Source organism: Lynx rufus, unplaced genomic scaffold (assembly GCF_022079265.1).
Source record: "Lynx rufus isolate CCGP_SWC_20201006 ecotype Redwood Valley unplaced genomic scaffold, mLynRuf1.p SCAF_7, whole genome shotgun sequence".
Lineage (NCBI taxonomy): Eukaryota > Metazoa > Chordata > Mammalia > Carnivora > Felidae > Lynx > Lynx rufus.
The window spans coordinates 322,702-343,517 of NW_025814889.1; the positions used below are offsets into that span (position 1 = coordinate 322,702).

At 52.5% G+C, this 20,816-nt stretch overlaps 1 protein-coding gene across 1 annotated transcript in view; it reads right to left on the reverse strand.

The window, feature by feature from the left end:
- Positions 1-20,816, reverse strand: part of DIP2C (disco interacting protein 2 homolog C) — a 156,955-nt gene that overhangs the window by 70,684 nt on the left and 65,455 nt on the right. The window contains exons 14-22 of the mRNA XM_047066628.1: positions 19,109-19,248; positions 17,673-17,809; positions 15,830-16,038; positions 14,859-14,973; positions 14,171-14,372; positions 8,618-8,727; positions 7,303-7,383; positions 1,561-1,684; positions 995-1,116 (exon numbers count right to left, since the gene is read on the reverse strand). Coding sequence (XP_046922584.1) covers positions 995-1,116; positions 1,561-1,684; positions 7,303-7,383; positions 8,618-8,727; positions 14,171-14,372; positions 14,859-14,973; positions 15,830-16,038; positions 17,673-17,809; positions 19,109-19,248 — 1,240 coding nt within the window. The remainder of the gene's footprint in view (positions 1-994; positions 1,117-1,560; positions 1,685-7,302; positions 7,384-8,617; positions 8,728-14,170; positions 14,373-14,858; positions 14,974-15,829; positions 16,039-17,672; positions 17,810-19,108; positions 19,249-20,816) is intronic.

Here is a 20,816-nt window from a genome sequence, read left to right on the forward strand (position 1 = left end):
CCGCCTCCCATGGAGCCAGCATGACGGCCAGGATGCGACCGCGGACCCAGAGCTCAGACACGGAGGCCCCTGGAGATTCCTGGAGCTGAGGAGTAGCCACGGTTATGAGCGTGCTCAGAAAGGAGTGTCCCAACCAACCACCCTGTCAGCTCTGATCTACAAAAACCACCATGTGTCTCCACAGACGTGGCCACGACTTTCTGAACAGAGAAGTGGCCTGGACAGTACTCCCACACACCCACAAAAAGAATTCGCGTGTGCTATCCCCAGACTAAGCTGTCCCTCGTGGTTTCTCCTCCAAGGGGAAAACCTTTTCCTAATCCTCTTCAACTTCCCCAAGCATAAGAAAAGTCAAAATAAATCTGCGCTTTCAAAAAGGAATGGGACACTTCTAAATCTTCAGCAGAGAACTTCAGAAAAATACATGACTTCATCAGTCTGGTGCAAAAACTCCCACTGTCTTTACAGACGTCCGTGAGAAAGGTCACTTTCTTGAGGGCCCTGCGACTCTAATGCATGAGGGAAGCCACCCCAGCCCCTAATGCCACAAGTGAGTGAAATCATGAAATCCCATTTCCAGAACTAGACGGTAGAGGCCGCATCCTCCCCACCAGCCCCAGAGCTAGCCCTGCCTTGGTTCTGCCATCTGGAAGACCTACGCTTGGACCAGGGCACAGGTGGGAGGAAGGGCCCTGGGGGAGGAGGGGGGAGGACTAGAACCCTGGAAGGAGAACCCCGGGGGGAGCAGGAGGAGGACGAGCAGGAGAGCCCCGGGGTGGGGGGAGGAGGAGAACCCCGGGGGTGGGGGGGGTAGGAGTAGAGCCCCAGGGGAAAGGAGGAGGAGAGCCCTAGGGAAGAGGAGGAGAGCCCCGGTGGGGGGAGCAGGAGAACCCCAGGGGGAAGGAGGAGAGCCCAGGGAGTGGGTGGAGGAGGAGGAGGAGAACCCCAGTGGGTGGGGAGTCGGGGGAGCCCTAGTGCTTCCAGGTGTGGTTACCTCCACGATCATCTTCACGGTGGGCAGCGTGGTGGCGATGTTCTGCGGGTGCGGGGGGCGGACGGTTATGGGCACGCAGCCCGCATACAGGCAGCCGTAAAAAGCTGCAATCAGGTCTATTCCTAGACAGGAGGAATGCGTAAGTGCTCAGGTGACAGTCCCCGGTGCAGAGGTGCCAGCCTGGGGCTGCGACGGGAACGGACTCTTGTCTGTGCTGTCAATTCCCGCCGCCTGTCCTTTCGGCACGAGATGCCCAAGCGGCCCAGGTGGCTGATTTCTGTCATTTCTCTAAGGAATTACTCACCTCTGTCGTCACCAGTTTACTGAAGGATTTAATTATTGTTGCTTAAATGAACTACCTCAGACATCGAACAAAACAAACTTGGACACAAATGTCTTTGCGAACTTTCGCCCCGTGCATGACCTCAGGAGGCACCCAGCATGCAGCACCGCCCCGCGAGAGGCCGCAACTAGACCTAGGGAGCCACACAGAGCGCGATGCCGGCTGTCAGCTAGGGCGTGGGCGACAAGGTGCCCCGCACGCGGCTGGGGAACTGCCTTCTCACCTGGTGGGTAGACGAGAGCCACGTGGTCCCCGTCCTGCAGATGCCCTCTCTCCAGCAGCATCACGGCGATCTTCTCGGCGCGCTTATGCAGCTGCACACACGTCAGCGAGCTTGCGATGGCACCCTGAGGGGCGCAAGAACGAGCAGGTGGGATTTTTTTAACGTAACAGCTTTACTGAGATGTACTGCAGGTACCAGCCAGGCGCCTTATTTCAAAGGCACACTTCAACGGGCACTAGTGTGTCCCCAGAACTGTGCGGCCATCCACAGTCGGTTTTGGCACGCTTTGGTCATCCCCCAAAGACCCCTACCAGTGGTCCCTTCCCTCTCCTTCCCACTGGCCAAGAAGGGCAGCGCCAAAGAGACATCTAGATGTACTTGTGTCAACAAAAGATGTTTTCAAGAATAATTACTTCACTTAAAGAATAGCTAAACGTACCAAAAAATAAAAAAAAAAAAAGTCAACCTGGTAATTCTGGGACTTCGGTATAATTGCCGAGGGCAGGAAGAGTCAGTGGTGACCCGGCAGGAAAAATAAAACAACTTGAACACGTTTTTAAGAAACACCACGTTAAAAGTCGAGGTCAAAAAAACAAATGAACAAAGCAACAAACCAAAAAAATCAGTAAAGTGAAAAACGAACTCGTCAAATTCATTTTATGTAGAACATCACACACACAGAAACAAGTGGAAAACACATTTGGATTGAAAAATACATTAAAAGCACTGTTGTTGCAACTTCTTACTAATCTCCAATTATTTCAAAGTAAACAGTTGAGGAAAATAAATAAAATCTAAACCCTGCTCTTCATGATGAAACCCTATATGAAAGCAATTGACAGGGTGAAGGGCAGGCCGCCCTCTGTGTCTCGGGCCAGGAAGACTCCACGCCACGGAATCTGCGACGACAGCGTTTGCTCCCACAGATAGAGCGAGCCAGCAGCAGCAGGAGGAACAGCAAGACACGGGTGATTTTCGGGGACCCTGCGGGTGCGGTAGGCGTCCTGGACCCAAAGGTCATGTGTGGAGAGAAAAGTCCAAAGGGAAGGGCAGGGAGCGGTGCTAGTGTAGAAGGGGGTCACACTGCGTGGACAGAAGTGACCGGGCCCTTGGGGTCCCTTAAAAACAGGCAGTGGTGGCCTAGCGACTGGAGGTGCTGGGAAAACACGTTAGAATTCCTGTCAAAATGGCCTGTTTGTTGGAAACACCTGCTCTGGGTGGGGTGTGTGGGACCACCTTTTATGATCAGGATTACAAACACCGGTGTTGATGCTTGCCAAAACCATCCACAAGATAACTGGTTGTTATGTGCAGGTCCAGGAAGCAACTCATTCCCCTTCATGACCTGACCCACAAGCAGCACCTGGGACTGCAGGGGCTCCTGCCCTTTCCCACCGGCTGGGACCAGTTTCTGTGGGGACAGGTCAGTGATGATGCTCTGAATTGAGCCTTCTCGTCGCACATTTTCCTGGTCTTCCTTCCGAGGAAGGTTAAAAAATGAGAAAACGGAGACACGCGTGAGGTGAGAGAGCCACGGCGGAACGTGGCAAAGCTGGGTAACCAGACAGACCCGGGAGGCTGGGGTGCAAGACGCGGCCCAATCGTGAGAGCTCGGTGCCCCCAAAACCAGGCGCTCCCAAGCACCTGTCCAAAGGAACTGAAACGAACACACTCCTGGAGACCGCACCTGTCCAAAGGAACTGAAACGAACACACTCACTGAGCCAAGAGTCCTTTGAACATTTCAAAGTGAGATGGTACAGCTGATGGGGAGGCCCAGGACCACCTTGATCCCCAGACTGGCGGGGGGGGGGGGGGGAGTCCATCCTGCCGGCCGAGACACTCACGCACCAGCTGTCCGGGAGGACAGCCAGCGCTACCTTCCTGGCCGTCAGACAGGCACAGCCACGATGCCGGTGGGTGGAGGTGTGCCACGGTGGGCAGGGCCAGCACAGAGGGCTCATCTGTACGTTACCACTGAGCTCGGCCCTCCTTTCTGTCCCCACCCTCTGGCCGCCGGTATGGTCTGCTTGTCTTAAGTAGCAAATATTCCCGTTCTGGGCTGTTCAGATTCTGGAGCCGACCTCCTGAGTTTCGGAGATCCGATGCCGATCCCCTATCAATAATCAACTTTTCCATCACGAGACAAAACCTAAGAGATTGCCAGGTATCAGTGGCTCAGAACCATTAGCCTAAGCATATCTGAAAAGATGTTTTGGCCCTAGTCTGTGAAAATTCCCACTGACATACTTAAAAAAGGTGAAATTTAATTGGCATGCTGTCCTTCAGCCCTACTGATCTCTGAAACAGCTTTCACAACACCGTCTGTAGTTCTTTGGGTTTACGGCGGTGAACAGACAAGCCCCCGCCACAGGTGGTAACCATGGGCGGGGGGCGTCCAGTTCCAGAGTCAGCGATAGGGAACCTGGAGATCCACACTGTCCTCAAGCCCCCAGAAGGTGCCACGCTGGGGCCAGGAGCGCTGGTTCCCAGGCAGTCCAGAGCCTCTCTCAACCCCCCTCCCCCACATGCAGGGTTGAACACGTCCATACCCCACCTCTCACGAGCCCACAAGGGCACAGGCCGCACCCAGCCCCAGATTCCCTGTGGGAGCTTCAGCACAACCCCCACCTCTGGGGAAATGGCCCCGGTGCCGGCTCTGCAGAACAGGAGCAGTCACGGGCGAGCAGTCCAAGAAGTGGCAGCCCAGTAGCCCTGGTCAACGGCTGCCTGGCCACCCCATCCCCATCCACAGGAAAGGGTGACGTTTCCAGAGAAAGAAAGTTCTAGTGAAACCACCTCACTGGAGAAATCAGGGCTGACTTTTCCAAAAATAAGTTTTGGGTGCAATCGTGACAGAATCCAACCCCTGTTCTAAAGTCAGCAGATTTCAGTGTTAGGGACTGTGAATTTTGGCACCACTTTAAAGTTTTGTATTAGGTTAAATAACAAATGAAAAAAATACTAAGGAATTAAGAACAAGCCAAATGTGATTTATATTTGAAAATTTGAAGGAACTGTTATAAACAAACAAACAAAAAGTTACAAAGAGTTGGCTGACGTTTGTGAAAAGGAGTAGCAGATGGTCTTTTGTATGGAAACAAGCTCCAAAATGTAAGTTTTCCATGATTTGCAATGAATTATGTCCCCATGTCCTACTATAAATCTGACATAACAGCTTGTGCTCTATCGACAGCTCTGGCCGTGGTGAAGAGCGTACGAGTGGACACTGTTTGCAACAAGAAAGCTGCTCTCGCAGGTGCCAAATGGTTCACCGGCTTCTACGAGCCTTGTCAAGTCGCCAAATTCACAATCCACAGAATGTGCCACGCAGGATGGAGGCGAGCCTGAAAACGTGGTGAGCCACATGCTGGGAAGACAATGGTGTGGATACACGGAGTGAAGTTAGACATCATCAGCATTTAACCTCGCCGGTTTCCATCTTTTTAAAATACTGCTTTTAGAAAACGTGAAACGGCGTGTGTGGCTTGCACTATGCTTCCACGGGATAGGAAGGGCGACTGACGTGGAAATTACAAACCACCACCATAAACATGGTGATTACGACCTTCAGCCAGGGCTGAGCATTTGTTGTAAGTTCTACGTGGGGCCGGGGGTGGGGGGGCAGGTCCGACCCTTAGACTGGCTCAGAGGGCAGCTGCCTGCACGTCCAGAGCCATGTCCAAAGGAAAGCCACCAGTGAGCCACCTCTCTCTGTGCTGACCCAAAGTGGATTCACTCATGGCTGTGATCTCCTCCCCACCCTGTCCACTTTTCTGTTTCTAACAAAGCCCTTTTTCGAGTGACTCATTTTCCCAAACGATCCAGGGTCTAGCTACAGCAGATGACCATGACCATGGGGTCAGGGATGGGAGCGCCATCACCCAGACCAGATCAGCTGGCGAGGAGTCCAGTGACCCGGTGTCACCCCAGTCGACCATCTGAGGGCTCTGCCCCCATGCTGCCACTCCTGTCATTCTATGGGGTTAGAACAGCTCTGTCTTCCTCCCCTGTGGGGGTGGGTCATCTGTGAACACGCCCGGATCATCTCTGAGTCTGCGTGTGTGTTGCAGGGTGGTCTCCTCCTCCTTAGGCTGCCTATTTGTGCCTCCAAGGGGTCCAGGCAGACTCCACCCCCACTGCAAACGGGAGAGACCATGGGGGCCACACTGGGGAGGGTCGAAAAGGTGACATGGACCTGTCCCTTACTTTTGCGCAGCTTAGCGCTTACGGAGGACACACCATACCCAGCGTGTCGGCACCGCCGCAGCAGCTGGGGAAACTGTAGCTGAAGGGACCTGAGAGGTCCTTCCCAGGACAGGTGACAGTCATCACTCTGGAGGGCCACTGAGAGACCACGGAGGAGGAACAGTCCCCAGGACAAATGAATGCTATGTGTAGAGGGTGGAGAAAGTCAGCACAAAAGATTAAGGAGAAATCAGGACGGCATCACAGAGCCGAAGACTGTCCGCTGGGCAACACTGTCAGGAAAGCTGAGGGAGGAGCCAATGGAGGAAAGAGAGGAGAAAAGCAGGGTGGACACGTTTCAGGGCCTTGAGTAACTGAACAGACCCTCAGGAGCCCAGGCACTATGCTTCCTACTGCAGCACACCTGGGAGTGCAGAAGAGTCAATCCAGGGAATGGGGTCCACTAGGCCCTGACAGAGGACAGGGAAGCAGGAGCACTTTCTAAGACTCTTCCTGGGGGACAGTCTTGAACGGACACAAGAATAAATGACCCACCGGGTCACCTCAGCCCACATGGCAACTCAAGGTCATCAGAGCCTCCGTGGTCATTTCCAGGAGCCACATCACATGGACGCCGGCCTGATGACTGGGTATCCAAATGAGAAACCCAGTTACGTGATTGGCATTGCCTTTTACTGGTCTCTGATCTATTACTTTAAATGGCAAGAGGTACCTCTGCACATTAAGATTTTGGTATTTTGCAACTCTGAATAGCCATAATTTCTGACAACTGTATATACCCATACTTGTCAAGAGACCTATTTCTATTTCTCAGACTTTATTTCCACAGCAGAAAAATAAAAGTTAAGTATATGAAGGCTTTCGCATCTAATTTTACTGTTAATACTACTTGCTAGTGGGGCGCCTGGGTGGCGCAGTCGGTTAAGCGTCCGACTTCAGCCAGGTCACGATCTCGCGGTCCGTGAGTTCGAGCCCCGCGTCGGGCTCTGGGCTGATGGCTCGGAGCCTGGAGCCTGTTTCCGATTCTGTGTCTCCCTCTCTCTCTGCCCCTCCCCCGTTCATGCTCTGTCTCTCTCTGTCCCAAAAATAAACGTTGAAAAAAAAAATTAAAAAAAAAATACTACTTGCTAGTATATCTAAGCTCTTATTCTGAAGTCCTCCTATGAAACAATACCGGAAGAGCTTGCTTTTCCAAAGCGAGATGTCAACACAAACCTTAATTACACTTGGAAAATAGAAAAGACTTTCGTTCCCAAGGACTGAAGTCTATAATGAAAGCACAACTTCTTACTTACAGGAGAGTAGTTCACTAATAAGAGACAAAAACGTGCCACAGATCTGACCCATTCCCTGTATTTTGGGGGGGAAATAATGCAAAAAAGATAGTGCTGAAATGATCCATAAAGATCTGTCAAAATAGCCACAGATAAATAACATGAAGGACATCACATAGGACTGAAGTCAAAGGGTTACGGCGGGAAGAAGACAAAGCCACAGGACAGCGACCGGGAAATTTGAGTTCAGCGTGCCTCACCCTACAGTTGAGCAGCGTGTACAGGACGTGGTCGGGGGTGGTCTGCGCCCTCCACTGCAGGACCTCCGACAGAAACAGGAACTGGAACAAAGCACAGCCGTTAGGCCCAGGCCATCCCGGCACCCTGCGTTCAGATTTAAACTCACACCTCTAGATCAGGCTAGCTTCGGTGCTTTCAGGTGACTTAAAGCATCGCTTTTCCAAGGAGGAAGGAGGGCCTCCCTGTCACAATCAGAAGAAGAATCCGGCACTTACAGGGTTTTTCCTGCATGACCTGGATTCCCACGTCTGGCTGGGATTCGCAAGTCACAGGGGCCGGCGCCGCGCCTGGTCAGAGACGTCTCCCCACAACCTGCCGAAGGCTGGGAGGCGCATTCCCGGAATGCAAGGGGCAGCCAGCACAGAAAATCCCTTCCGGCCTCCCAGAAGACGGTGATTTCTGGGGGCTGTGACGGCAAGATCAGACCTATGCTGCTTTCGAACTGGGCTCTCTCACACGTGTTGTTTCCAAATGGTCATTCCCTGAGGTCTCCCAACAGCACTGCAAATCACACGGATCACGTGTACTCTACCGAGTCAGTGTGGAGAGGGAAGGTCAGCCCCACCTCAGGTCTAATCACAGGAAACACCTGGGTAGATCCCTTAATCCCCTTTTTTAATAGAAATGTACTCTGAGGTCTGAACGTGGTAACCAAGTGCTTTCAATAAACGTATTTCTATTTGTTTCCAAACTGACAATATTTTAAACGGTTGACTTTGTCATGTTTCCTGGTAGCTCATACAGACAGGGGTCACCTTTTGGTGAATCATCAGAGTCCTCAAGTCTGCATGGTGATAATGAGGACTGCAGTACACGTGACAAAATGTGACATGTATGCTGGGTGTGGCCCCAGATTTCTCCTCTAGCCCCCGAGGTCACGTTAAGGACGCCAGTTTGCCAACCCGGGTTTCTCACTTCTGTTCTCTTGAATTCCACCAGTTAAAGGGCCGAAGCCTTTTGCCGCGAGGCTGTCTGGGTGTCACGCCAGGGCTGGCAGGCTCATCAGGAACGAGCGCCCCAGGATGCCAGGACAGAGCGGGCCTCGGGCCTCAGCTCGTGCGCCCGTGTCTCCTCCCACCCCCTTGACCCTCTGCAGTGTCCCACAACACGGCACCCCCACCACGCACGTCTTTGTGGTGAGACCGTACGGACGTGCATGCAGGACCGAGAGGGCAGGACACCCAAGTTCAGGGGTGGGCGCTGAGCTGGCCGTCAGTGTCGTCTGGAGCAGTGTGCCGGCACAGGGCTCGGAGAGGAACCCCATCCGCCTCTCACCTTGCGGGCCTGATCATTGTCCTCTATCTGGCCCAGGTCTCTGCCGCTGGCCTGTGCAATCCTCTTCCCAGACACCAGGTTCCCCACCATCACAGAGGCAGGGCCAATTTCTGGAAAGAATGTGAGGAAACAAGTCAACTTAAAACATGACCGCCCACCTCGGCAAAGAGCTGGCTCCGGGGAAACCCTCTGAAAGGCCGAGCTCTGAGAAAATCTTATCAGAACAGGGCTTCCAGTGCGTCCCAACAATGAGAATGATGGCAGACACGAGCGAGTCTCGATTACAGGGTAAAACAACGTTTTCACCAGATCCCGGTGGCGTCTCCCAAACCCGCTGCTGTTACTCTAATGCCAGCTGGTGGGATGCTGCGATCTGTCCACTTGGATGATTGTGAGAAATAATGCTGAAGATAAGGCAGTAAACCGTGACGTGTCTCACTGCTAAGCAGTCAGGACTCTGGGATCACCTGTGTGGTGTTCCCCAGTGTCCCTGCTTGTCACTGAGCTACCACCGACATAAACTATTGCACATTTTTTATAAATACCTTTATAATGCAGGGGGTAACGCCGCACGGGCACAGTCACCTATCTTACTGACGGAACAGCTCTGGGCTCTCGCCGGCCCCGCAGAGATACGGGAGACCAAGCCCAGAGGCTCCTGTCGAGCCAAAGTTCCTCTTACACCACCATTACAGACTCAATCACCAGCACTCCTTTTACTGTTTATGAAACATTTCACAAGAAAAAAACCAGATGCAATCTAGTCTGACAGCTTTCTCTTCTGTTTCAATGAAAGAAACAAGTTTCCTAAAAAACTGCAGAAACTCTTTCACAATGTCTAGCTGCAGGAAATCCTGGGCACCCCCCAGGTTTCTCAAAACACAATCATTCACTTTGTTTTGATCACATACACGTATGCACGTCTACCAGGGAAGGGTCAGCTGTGAATGTGTGTGACACAAACGGCGGCAAAGAGTCAGGCAGGGAGCTTAAAGAAGGGAGTGGAAATAACAAAGACGTCAGCCACGTGTGTTTAGTCCGTGGTTTAATAAAATACAAGTTGAAGGTCACTACTGCATCAAATTCTTGTTTCACCTTTGCCAAAGGCCACCTTACAAGCTTCTGAATCACGGCATATGTTGCCTTCTGTTATTGCACATGGAGAGCCGTGTGTCAGCAGGTAAGAAAGTCTTAGGTTCAGGGGTAGAGGCCAGCAGCTGCCGGGATGATGACCCCCAGGCACCCTGGGAAGATGGGCAGGGCACGGGCTGACGCCTCCAGGTGACATTCTTCTCTGCAGACACGTGCCCATCCAGAGTTGGGCTGCCGTAAAACATTCAACGTTTTGGGAGAAGGCAGGCACTTCCAGCAGGACTGAAATTGGGAAAATAGCCCATGACACAGATTTCTGGGCCCCTGCTCACTGGCTTCATCGTAGGCAATTTGTAGGCGCCGTGACGCTGTTTCTGTGGAATCACAGAATACACCTTCTATGCTCTGCTACAGCAGGTCTGAATGGTCAGGTGTGGCAGATTGGGACTGCCTGCATTTTTCTCAGCTGGTAATAAAGACACTGCAACAGAGGAGCGGTCTTTCCACATTTAATAAGATGAAAAGACAAGGCAGCCTGGCGTACGGGGAAGCGAATGTGGCTGCTGCGTGGATGGTGCACAGGCTCAACCCGGAGCCCAGCCGACTGGCCCTCCGCTTCCTGACTTGGCGTCTGTGGGTAAAGCATCCTGACGTTCTCCTTGGTCCCGGGGGTGGGCAGGAACGCTCGTCTGAGAAGCCCATCTGGCCTAAACTGGCTTGAAGTCTTCTCCGTAATTTTTTAAGAATTCAAACTAGGGTGGGAGAAGCACTATTCTGAGGTGCTGGCAGCTTGTCCCTCCTTCCCAAGGGCTGGTCTCTACTGGATGTGAAGCTCAGACCTCACATATTTCTCCCCCGAGGTAGACTTAATTATTTTTTTCCAAATGGTGCTGGGAGACAGGTGCTTTCCTGTGGCATTTATTTGCAAAATCTGTCCCCCTCCCAAGAACCAAGGGTCTCCCCCCCCTTGCCAAATGAGGTGGGTGTGGTGCAAGACACCCTCACAGACTTCCCGCCTCATGATTTGAAAACATAAGGTTGAAGAGCGCCTGGGTGGCTCAGTCAACTGAGCGTCTGACTCTTAATTTCAGCTCAGATCATGATCCCAGGGTCGTGGGTTCGAGCCCCATATCAGGCTCTGCGCTGAGTGTGAAGCCTGCTTGGGATTCATTCATTCTCTCTCTCTCTCTCCCTCCCTCCTTCCCCTGCTCCTACACTTTCTCTGTAAAATAAAGTAAAAATTAAAAAAAAAGAAAATATAAGGTTGAGATGGACCCAGAAATAGGTACTGAAGTTCACATTTGCGTTCTCTCCCTCCCCTCCCACTTACAGATGCAGAAATGGGCAGGTCGGGAGTTTTATCTCAGCGTTGTCCTCTTCCTATTACTACCCGACTGTGTCACGCAGGGGACACAGCACATATTGTGTCCTCTGGGTGCAGAACCCGCCAGCCCGGCCGCACTCCTCCCCTTCTCCCCAGCAGGTGCAGTGCTGTCTGCGGCTGCTCCCCCTGCTGCCCTCTGGCTGCTCAGATACACTGTGTCCCAGGGACTGTTAACACTGGGAGCGGTATTTCAAGTTGTTAAATACTGTTGGTACCCCAACTAATGGGTTAAAGGGCTTTTTTTTAAATTTTTTTTAACGTTTCATTTATTTTTGAGACAGGGAGAGACAGCGCATGAACAGGGGAGGGTCAGACAGAGAGAGACACAGAATCTGAAACAGCACAGAGCCCGACGCAGGGCTCGAACTCACGGACCGAGAGATCATGACCTGAGCCGAAGTCGGCCGCTTAACCGACTGAGCCACCCAGGCGCCCCAAAAGGGCTTTTAACATTTTGTGCTCCGTTAAGATACTCTCACACACACGTTGTTAGCTCAGTAAATATGAATTCATCTGCTAAAAGAGGCAACTAGATCATCTACAAACTAAGTTTCAGGAGCTTTGTTTCAAGCATCTAGCAACACCCTCATGGAAAAATGGCCTCACTAAATGCTTTTGCCACAGCAAGTACTTGTTCACAGTCTGTAAGTGTCTATTCCAAAGGAGACTTAAAACTCACCACATCCAATCCCCTCATTACATTTATGGAAACTGAGGCTTCAGGGAAATGTCACCTGTCTGAGGTACGTTATAGGTCGTTAGCTGAGGTAGGGAAGTGAACCAGTACCTCATGCTGTCATTAATATTTGTTAAAAACAGCTTTTATTCAGAGGCACCTGGGTGCCTCTGTCAGTTAAGCGTCCGACTCTTGATTTCGGCTCAGGTCATGATCCCAAAGTCATGGGATTGAGCACTGTGTCGGGCTCTGTGCTGACAGTGCAGAGCCTACTTGGGATTCTCTATTTCCCCCTCTCTCTCTGCCCCTGCCCTGCGCGCTCTCACTCTCTCAAAAACAAATAAGTAAACAAACATTAAAAAATAAAAAAAAATTATTTCCTTACAATAATCAATCACATAAAGCTTCATTCACCATGCTGCAGCCGTGATATCTAAACAGCCCCAACCTCCCAGCTCATCCTTTCTTCCCAGAGGAAGAAGGCTGTCCTCAGGTGCCCCGACGCTGCTCTCGAGCAAAGCACCTTGGCCTTTTCATTCAGTCAGGTTTTGCCTTGACATCCGACAGGTGCACTGAGCCCCGTAGTTCTGGAAGCACATCAGGCCTTTGCAAATGACCCCCACCATGAGTATCTGTCCTGAATTCTGCCGTGAGCTTCTCTGCACCCGGGACCACTGGTGGCCAGGCCCCCAGTGGAGGTGTCTGATGGTGAACGGAGGTGGGCAGGAGACAGGGAGGAGTCAGTCACTGCCGAATGTGTGCAAGGACACACTAAGGAGCCTGCCACCATGATCGATTCCATTCACAGACACCAACACACCCACATGGAGCCACTGCTCTGACCTTCCCACGGCTGTTTATGCCCTGAGACAATAGGAGATAAAGAGGTGATTTTTCATCGTTTTGATATGCCGCCCCACAGAAAGGCAATGCTTTGTGTTCTGGGGGGTTCGTCGCTTGCAGCCAGTGTGCCCGCGAAATGTAAAGAAATGGATACTTCGTCAGTGGTAACTTTATGTTTTGCTATTGCAGTTGTATAAGCCAAGGACTGAGAGGAAAAAGAAACGAAGGGAGGTATCGGGGGATCTAGAACCTAGAATGTAAGAAAACAACAAACAGCACAGAAATCCGAAGAAAACCAAAAAGCAGAGATAACTGCAAAGCCAAGGTGCCCAGAAAGCAGACATCGACTCCATACTTTCCAAGAGAACCCACGCAGAGGAGAGAACCGCAAGGCTACGTGTACGTCCTCACGAACACATGTGCATCGTGGAGGGGGTAAGGACAAGGGACACAGGCTCGAGACCTGGACTCAAGTCTGTCTGTATGCGTGGGGCAACCCTTTCTTCCTGCAGCATCCGCGTCCTCCCCTCACCCTACTGAGGACCACCCACCCACCCTCTCATCCGATCTCACTTACGGGGCGTCGGCCTCAGTCCCTACATTTACCACCAGATGGGCTATGCCCAGAGGTGACCCAACGGTGTCTGGCTGACTCGTCGTCAGCTCTGCCCTGCAGCCACGCTGTACTGGGTGGAACAAACAGTCAACGGGTCTGGGTCTGCCTCTGTCGCACTCTGGCCCCATCAACCCCCCGCCTCTCTGTGACCCATTCTCCTCATTTGTGAAATGGGGACAGAAGAGTGCCTACCACGCAAGCCTCCATGAGAAGAGACGCGTTAATTAGTACAACATGCTGAAACAGTGGCCGTGGGGCCAGCACAGCCCGAGTGTGTGACCCCACCGCCGGCCCCTCCCTGCTTGGACGCCCTGGGACCTCCTGTCACTGCACCAGCAGAAAACCTGGGCCCTCACCTCCCACGGTCTGGAGATAAATTTTCTCTCACTGATGACTATGCAGCATGAAAGAACATAACTGATTAGTTGCTAGGCATCGAAGTCAGACAAAGGGTAAGTACGTGTTCCCCAAACCCCCAAGCGCTAGACACACATTCAGTCTTACAACGTCACAAATGAATTTCTAGACTTCCGCACAGGCTTCAAGAGTTTCCCACATTTACTAGGCTTTGACACCTAAATAACCCATGAGACAGGTAAGGAAGCATTATTCTCATCTGAAGGAAACCGTGACTGAGAGCTTCCATGCCTGGTAAAATGCCACCCAGCCAGACCGAGGGTCAACTACTCCACTGGGATCTACATAGGGCTCCTTCCCAACATGCCCCCGGGTGCCGGGCTCCCAGCCAACCATGCTGTCCCAGGAGAGCCCCTCATCCACCATCCAGTGGGGCAGGTTTATGCCCTGGGAGTGTGGAGACCAGGACAGGAGTGGGGTTAAGAACCACCTACAGGCATGGGGCCTGGTCCACAGGGCACCAACAGCACCTGGTTCCAGAGAGCCACCCAGATTCCACACAACTCTCCAGGCCATGGGACATACCTGGCTGCTTCTGTCGAGGTTTAGGCAAGTTTGTGACACAGGTATGGGGACACATCAGGACGTTGCAGGGGTGGAGTGAGCCCTCCAGGAAGAGCTGCTTCGTTTCTGACAAGTGGATCCCACCGAGTGGGGTTTTGGGGAGGGTGTTTGCTGGAACCAAGGCCAGGCAATAAACCCCAACTTGATGTATGCTGTCGATTGCCTGGAAAGTCATGAGGGAGGAAGTGGGTTAGAACAGGTGCCACAGACACGAGGCAAATGTTCAGACGGTGCAAAGTCCCGTCTGTAACATGAGCAAGCACACGCCATCCGAGTGGGGTGAAGATGCCAAGAGAAGGGGTGTCTCTCCAAGTCCAGCCAAACTGGCTAATTTTATGTGGGATTTGTGGAATACCACATGCACTAAGAAGGGAAATTTTGAGGAAAAAAAATACACTCTGGAGATCAGAACAAAAACTATTACTTGTGACATCCCCACGTGAATGGTGGGAGCCAGTTTTGCAGACCTGTGACCCCTAATCTTGGTCTGTTCAGTTATTTTCCAAAAACGAAATACACATTTCCCGGTCGATGCAATTTCTGATCCAACGGGGCAACGGCCGGGGAGCACGGGAGCACCGTTGGTGGGGGTTAAGGGAAGCCGGCGTGGAAGCAGGGGAGGGGCCCCGGGGCGGGAGCAGAGCTATACCTGCAGCACCCTGCTCATCCACTGGAAGCTGTCCTCCTCCGTGGAGTCTGGCCTCTGCTCGGCCACAATCACTATCCTCTCGTCGTGCAGGACAGTTACGGAAAACACAGCTATCCTGCGAGGACAGAAAGGAGCAGGTGCGGTGAGCACGTGCTGTAGATGCCGCCCAAAGCACCGTTCATTCCGCTACTGATGGCAGAGCCCAGGAGAGCACAGCGCCGGCCTCTGCTCCAGCAAACCCGTGAGGGGACAGGCCCCACTTCTCAGGGCAGACGGAAGGTGCTGGGCTGTGGACGTCAGAACCGCGCACAATCCACATCTTGGGTTGCACCTGTGAAGTAAGTCTCCACATCAAGGGAAACTCTGGGATGAACGAGTTTCTGCCTCTCTCTCGGGAAGCACAGCACCACGTGACTCGGACCCCCAGAGTCCCCCCTATCACACAGAGGCTGCCCTGGCTCAGTGAGTTAAACGGGGCAATGCTACATCCACGTGTCTGTCACTTCCACTCTCACTGGCGTGCCGGGCGGCAGTAAGGCTCTACAGGAGTTCGTGACTTCCTTCACATGAGCCAAAACCCGGGGAGCCGCCACCGTGAATTAGTATTTACTGTGCCCAGATCATCAGGGAGAAGAGGCCACAGGACTCCATTCTCCCACACAACTGTTGCTCGACTATTACCTTGGGGTCTTTGGAGATGATCTGCTCCAACATGAATTTTTGGCTGTTCCCTTTGTGTATTTCTTTAAAACACAAGTCTTTCAAACAGATATTTTTATTTGACTCAGAGGAGAAGTGACGAAAATTATGTATGGAGCTCAGGAAATTTCTATAAAATTGGGCATTCAGAACTAGACAGAACGTCAGAGGTCACTCACTCCCACAACTAAGGAATTTGTGCAATTTTATATAACGAGTGTCGTCTGCAGACAACCCAGGGCTGAATTCCCAGAGGGCACACGCACACCCACCTTCCTCGGTAGACGAATTTCATGGGCTCCACGGCCAGCGCTGTGGCGACGATGTCGTCCGCGTTGTGTCTGCGCCCGCTGACCACCATGAGCCCGTCCATCTTGCCCACCACGAAGACGAGCCCCCCGGGGCCGACGAAGCCCAGCAGGCCTGTCCTTACGAAGGGGTACTCGCTGACAGGGGCCCCCGAGCTCGTCACGGGGAACACCTGTAGACACACGAGTGGTGAGTGCCCAGGGGCGCCCACCGCCACCCTCCTCCCTGGAGCCCACTGGAGAAGCCCCCCCTACGCCCCAATGCTCATCCCCCACGGTCCACATGCAAGGCTGTCCACCAGTTTCCTTCCACAGCATCCACACCTAAGAATCGATACCAAGATCATGATGACGGTGTAATAAATGCTAATTAATTATTCTGCTTTAAATCCACAGTGTAAAAGTGATGAATGGAAAACCAAAAATGTGCGTAAGTTGTGAGGTGATCCCTACTCATTAATGTTTCCTTATGAGGACTACACCAAAAAGGGAAAATACAAACGGGGCAAATCACAGTGTTCTAAGCCTGCACCTGTTTCCTCAGACCCTGCAGGTAAGTCACAGGAAAAAGGAGAGGGGTTTTCTACAGACTCCGGCTAGCTGGGCTTCAGGGACATTTTAGCATCTGGAAGCCACATTCAACAAAGCACCTCATTGCATCATGCTCTAAGAAACGAACCCCTAAGCAACCCGCATTTTCTTCTTCTTTTCTTAAATGTTTATTTATTTTTGAGAGAGAGAGAGACAGAGACAGAGCGTGAGCAGAGGAGGAACACAGAGAGAGGGAGACACAGAATCTGAAGCAGGTTCCAGGTTCTGAGCTGTCAGCACAGAGCCCCACGCAGGGCTTGAACTCACGGATGATGAGATCATGACCCGAGCTGAAGTCAGAGATGCTCAACCAACTGAGCCACCCAGGTGCCCCAGCAACCCACATCTTCTCGTGCACAATTTATTCGAAAGTGTGCTCCTCGTAAGGTTAAGTATCACGTGGTCAAATGATAGCAATTCTGGGAAACTGAGGTGCGGCACAGAGTTTACCGCTTAACCGCCCACAAGGCCAGTGTGCGTGTCCGTACGCACGGAGTGCACTAACAGCAAGCCACCCACGCGTGCAAACAAGACACAAGTATGTGTGGACACCTAACACACACACACAGCATATGCCACACGTGTGTGCATACACACCCGCTCATGCCGTGGAGACAGTTACTTCACGTGTGCATTTGCTCACACCTGGCCAAGTCTGGCTTCAGTGGGTGGGCCACAAGGGAGGGGCGGGTCTGTGACAGGTGTGCTCAGCCCTCATTCCTCAGCCTATCAGCTGCAGCACTTACTCAAGAGGCTAACGTAAGAACAGCAGGACATACAAAAGGACTTTTTTTCAATGTTTATTTTTGAGGGGGAGAGAGAGAGCACGCGTGAGCATGAGCAGGGGAGAGGCAGAGAGAGAGGGAGACACAGAATCCGAAGCAGGCTCCAGGCTCTGAGCTGTCGGCACAGAGCCTCATGTGGGGCTGGAATTCACAGACCACGAGATCATGACCCGAGCCAAAGTCAATGCTTAACCGGTTGACTGAGTCAGGTGCCCCCCAAAAAGCCCTTTTTAAAGAAACTGTTCTTGCCCTTTTTCAACACTATGAGGTGAAAAAAAGCTGATAAGCTAAATTCTTTGAAAATTATTTTTAAAAAAAGGCAGCAAGAAGTGCAGCCATCTTAGTTCCTAAGAGTATATTTGGCTGAGAAACTACCACCTTATCTTTCATGTCTGTGCACCTGGCATTGGGGCTCAGCTCCATGACCCTACCTCGAAGGTGTTCTTGGTCATGCCCGAGAGGCCGTAATAGGACGTGCCCGTGGCAATGGCGCACACGCAGAGCTCCCCGATTTCATCCGTTCTACACAGCTGAGGAATGCCGTCCGGCTTCACTGAACACATGATGGCTAGAAGCAAAACAGGACACACAGGTAATATTAGAGAGGGGAGGGGGGGAGGGAGGGAGGGAGAGGGAGACACAGAGAGGGACAGGGTGGGGAGGGACAGAGGGAGGGAGGGAGGGAGGGAGGGGGAGAGAGAGAGAGAGAGGGACAAGGAGACAGAGACAGAGGGACAGGGTGGGGAGGGACAGAGAGAGACAGGGAGGGAGGGAGGGAGGGAGAGACAGAGGGACAGGGTGGGGAGGGACAGAGGGAGGGAGGGAGGGAGGGAGGGAGGGGGAGAGAGAGAGAGGGACAAGGAGACAGAGACAGAGGGACAGGGTGGGGAGGGACAGAGAGAGGGAGGGAGGGAGGGAGATAGAGAGAGAGAGAGACAGAGGAACAAGGAGACAGAGACAGAGGGACAGGGTGGGGAGAGACGGGGACAGAGAGGGACGGGGGGGGCAGAGAGGGAGACAGGGGCAGGGCAGGGGGACAGAAGAAATGACTGAACACAGGGAGAGCACAGTGAGCAGAAACCGCATTTGGAACAGGAGTGTGAAGGTAAAAGGGAGGCCAGGCCGGTCCTGGTCTTCCCTGAAGTGAGTCATGAGCTTTCATGTTCCAGGAAAACGTCCACTTACACAGCTATGGTGCAAGATTCCGACTGCTTGAACTTTAACGTGCAAATCGTACTGAGGGGACGGACTTCTCCCATCTGGACCAAGAGACACCTGGGAGGAGCCCAGGGCCCCCCGCACACGGCCCCTCTGTTCCCTGCAAGCCCCGCGCTCCCCCTCCAGTCATCCGGGAGCCCCGGCCGGCACATCAGGAGGGAGCGTGTGCAGCGCCCTGACGGCCTTGTGTGCGCATTTGTGGGAACGGTTCCCTGACTTTTAAAAACGGGCTCTTCTGCTAGAACCAAGCATTGCTCATCGTCTGGAGCCCCGTCCCTGGATTTTTATACCATCTGCTACCAGCCTCAGTGCCCAGCTTTGTCCAAAAGGTGGATGGCCAGCGGGAACTTGACCCTTGCAGGGAGAGAAGCCCCCCATGGGCTGCAGGGGCACGGCATGGCCCACGGCGCCCCCTAGGGGAAAGGGCCCCGGGATCCCAGCCCGGGAGGTGGCAGAGATGCCCCGTGAAGCTTCCTGAACGTTCTTTCATCAGGAGAGGCAGCAGTGACAAGCCCGGATTTAAGTGCTCCGTCTGACCTCGCGCCAGAGGGGCACGGTGGTCCCCGGTGGGAAGCAGCCCGCTGGACACGGCTGGGGCTCCTGACTCGACCCCCACCCCCAACGTGTGCAGCCCAGCGTCCACACTCACCGCCAGGCATCACGAGGCCGACATCCTGCACGGTGAGCACAGACAGCTTTTCTTCGGAGTCCACCCGGATGACCCCGTAGGTAAGCCCATGCATGGAGAGGACACCCCGGCCCGGGGGCTGGTTGCTGTCATCTGTGGGTCTGAAAGAGCAGTTTTGTCTGAACACATAGGAGCAAACAAGCCACCATCACCAGAGAGGCATTCAAGTGCACGCACACCAGAGGCAGCCAGACACGTCTGGGGTCCCAAGGATCCCCGAAGCAGATCTGAATGCCACACTGTCCTGTGTTCTTAGCGTGCCAAGGGGTGCTGGTTGTCTGTTTGTGAGACGTCAACATCATTAACTCCGTCTCTGGAATGCCCCTCCCTTACACGTATCAGCCATCGACTGATTCCTTCCCTCCCCTCTCTCCGCAGGTCTGATTTTCCAGTTTTGAAAGTGGCTAACAAGGGACCACAATGTCTCCAAGAACACGGATGATGGCAGGGAGCAGAAACAAGGGAGGTGGGGTGGCCTGGGCTCAAGTTGAGACGTGCACTAGGCAGACAGAAGCTCATGGTGCAGGAATCTGAAATGACAGGCCATGCCATTCTGCATGACAAGCTTGGGGAAGTCTTTCTTCGCAGAAGGCATGTGGTGGAATGCTTTCACTCCATCTTCAGCCCGTCTTCTCCATGGCCCCTGCCACTCCAGCTCACTGCATGCCAGCCCCAGGCCCTTTATCCAGCACCCAGCCCACCCCTTCTGGGGGCTTTCACACTTGTCTCTGCCTCCATCTGGAATGTTCTTGGAGCAGACATCCCCCTGGCAGCTCAAATACGCAAGTACTCATTACCCCCCAAGACGGCACAGTAGGGCCACCTGACTACCCACACCAGGCCTCCTGCATCAGAGTCTCTGCTCCCCAAGGGTTCCCTTCTGTTCACTGCATAGCCTTACCCCTGGAGAAGTGTGCAGTAATAAAGGTCTGTTGACTACTGAATAAATAAAATATTTCCAAGAACATGGATTTTGTCCCTGTAACTAAAGAATCTTCCATGTGGGCTAAGTGAGGCACACTTTAGGGAAATACCACACTTCTTTTTCTAATTTTCTGTATACACATGGGTAGCATCTTTTTAGGATCTAAAAGTTAGAAAATAAACAGAAGTTTGCTGTTTAGCTTTAAAACTGATAAATCTTGATAATGTTTCAAGAAAATATCAAGATTTATAATGAACCTAGAAATACAAGTAGAGACACATAAAGGTTAAAATGTGCAAAAGGAGGGGTGCCTGGGTGGCTCAGTCAGTTGAGCACCTGACTATTTCAGCTCAGGTCATGATCTCACAGTTCATGGGATCAAGCCCCACGTCAGGCTCTGCATTGAGCACAGAGCCTGCTTGTGATTCTCTCTCGCTCCCCCTCTGGCCCTCCCCCACTTGCACTCTCTCTCAAAAAAACAATGTGCAAAATATCTCATTTGAATCAAGTAACTAGGTATTATAAAAAGAAGCATATATTATAGGTCAATTATACCTCAAATAAAAAAAATAAAAATAAATAATAAAAAGGAAGCATAAGAGAGTCTGGAAATTGAAATGGTTCCGTCTGTGAAGCATCCAAAAGGGTAGCGCTAACCAGATACAGAAGAAAAGTCTGCCCAGTGATAAGGTCCACCCAGAACTACCCGGAAATGAGCCCCAAACACTGGAATCTATATTGTTC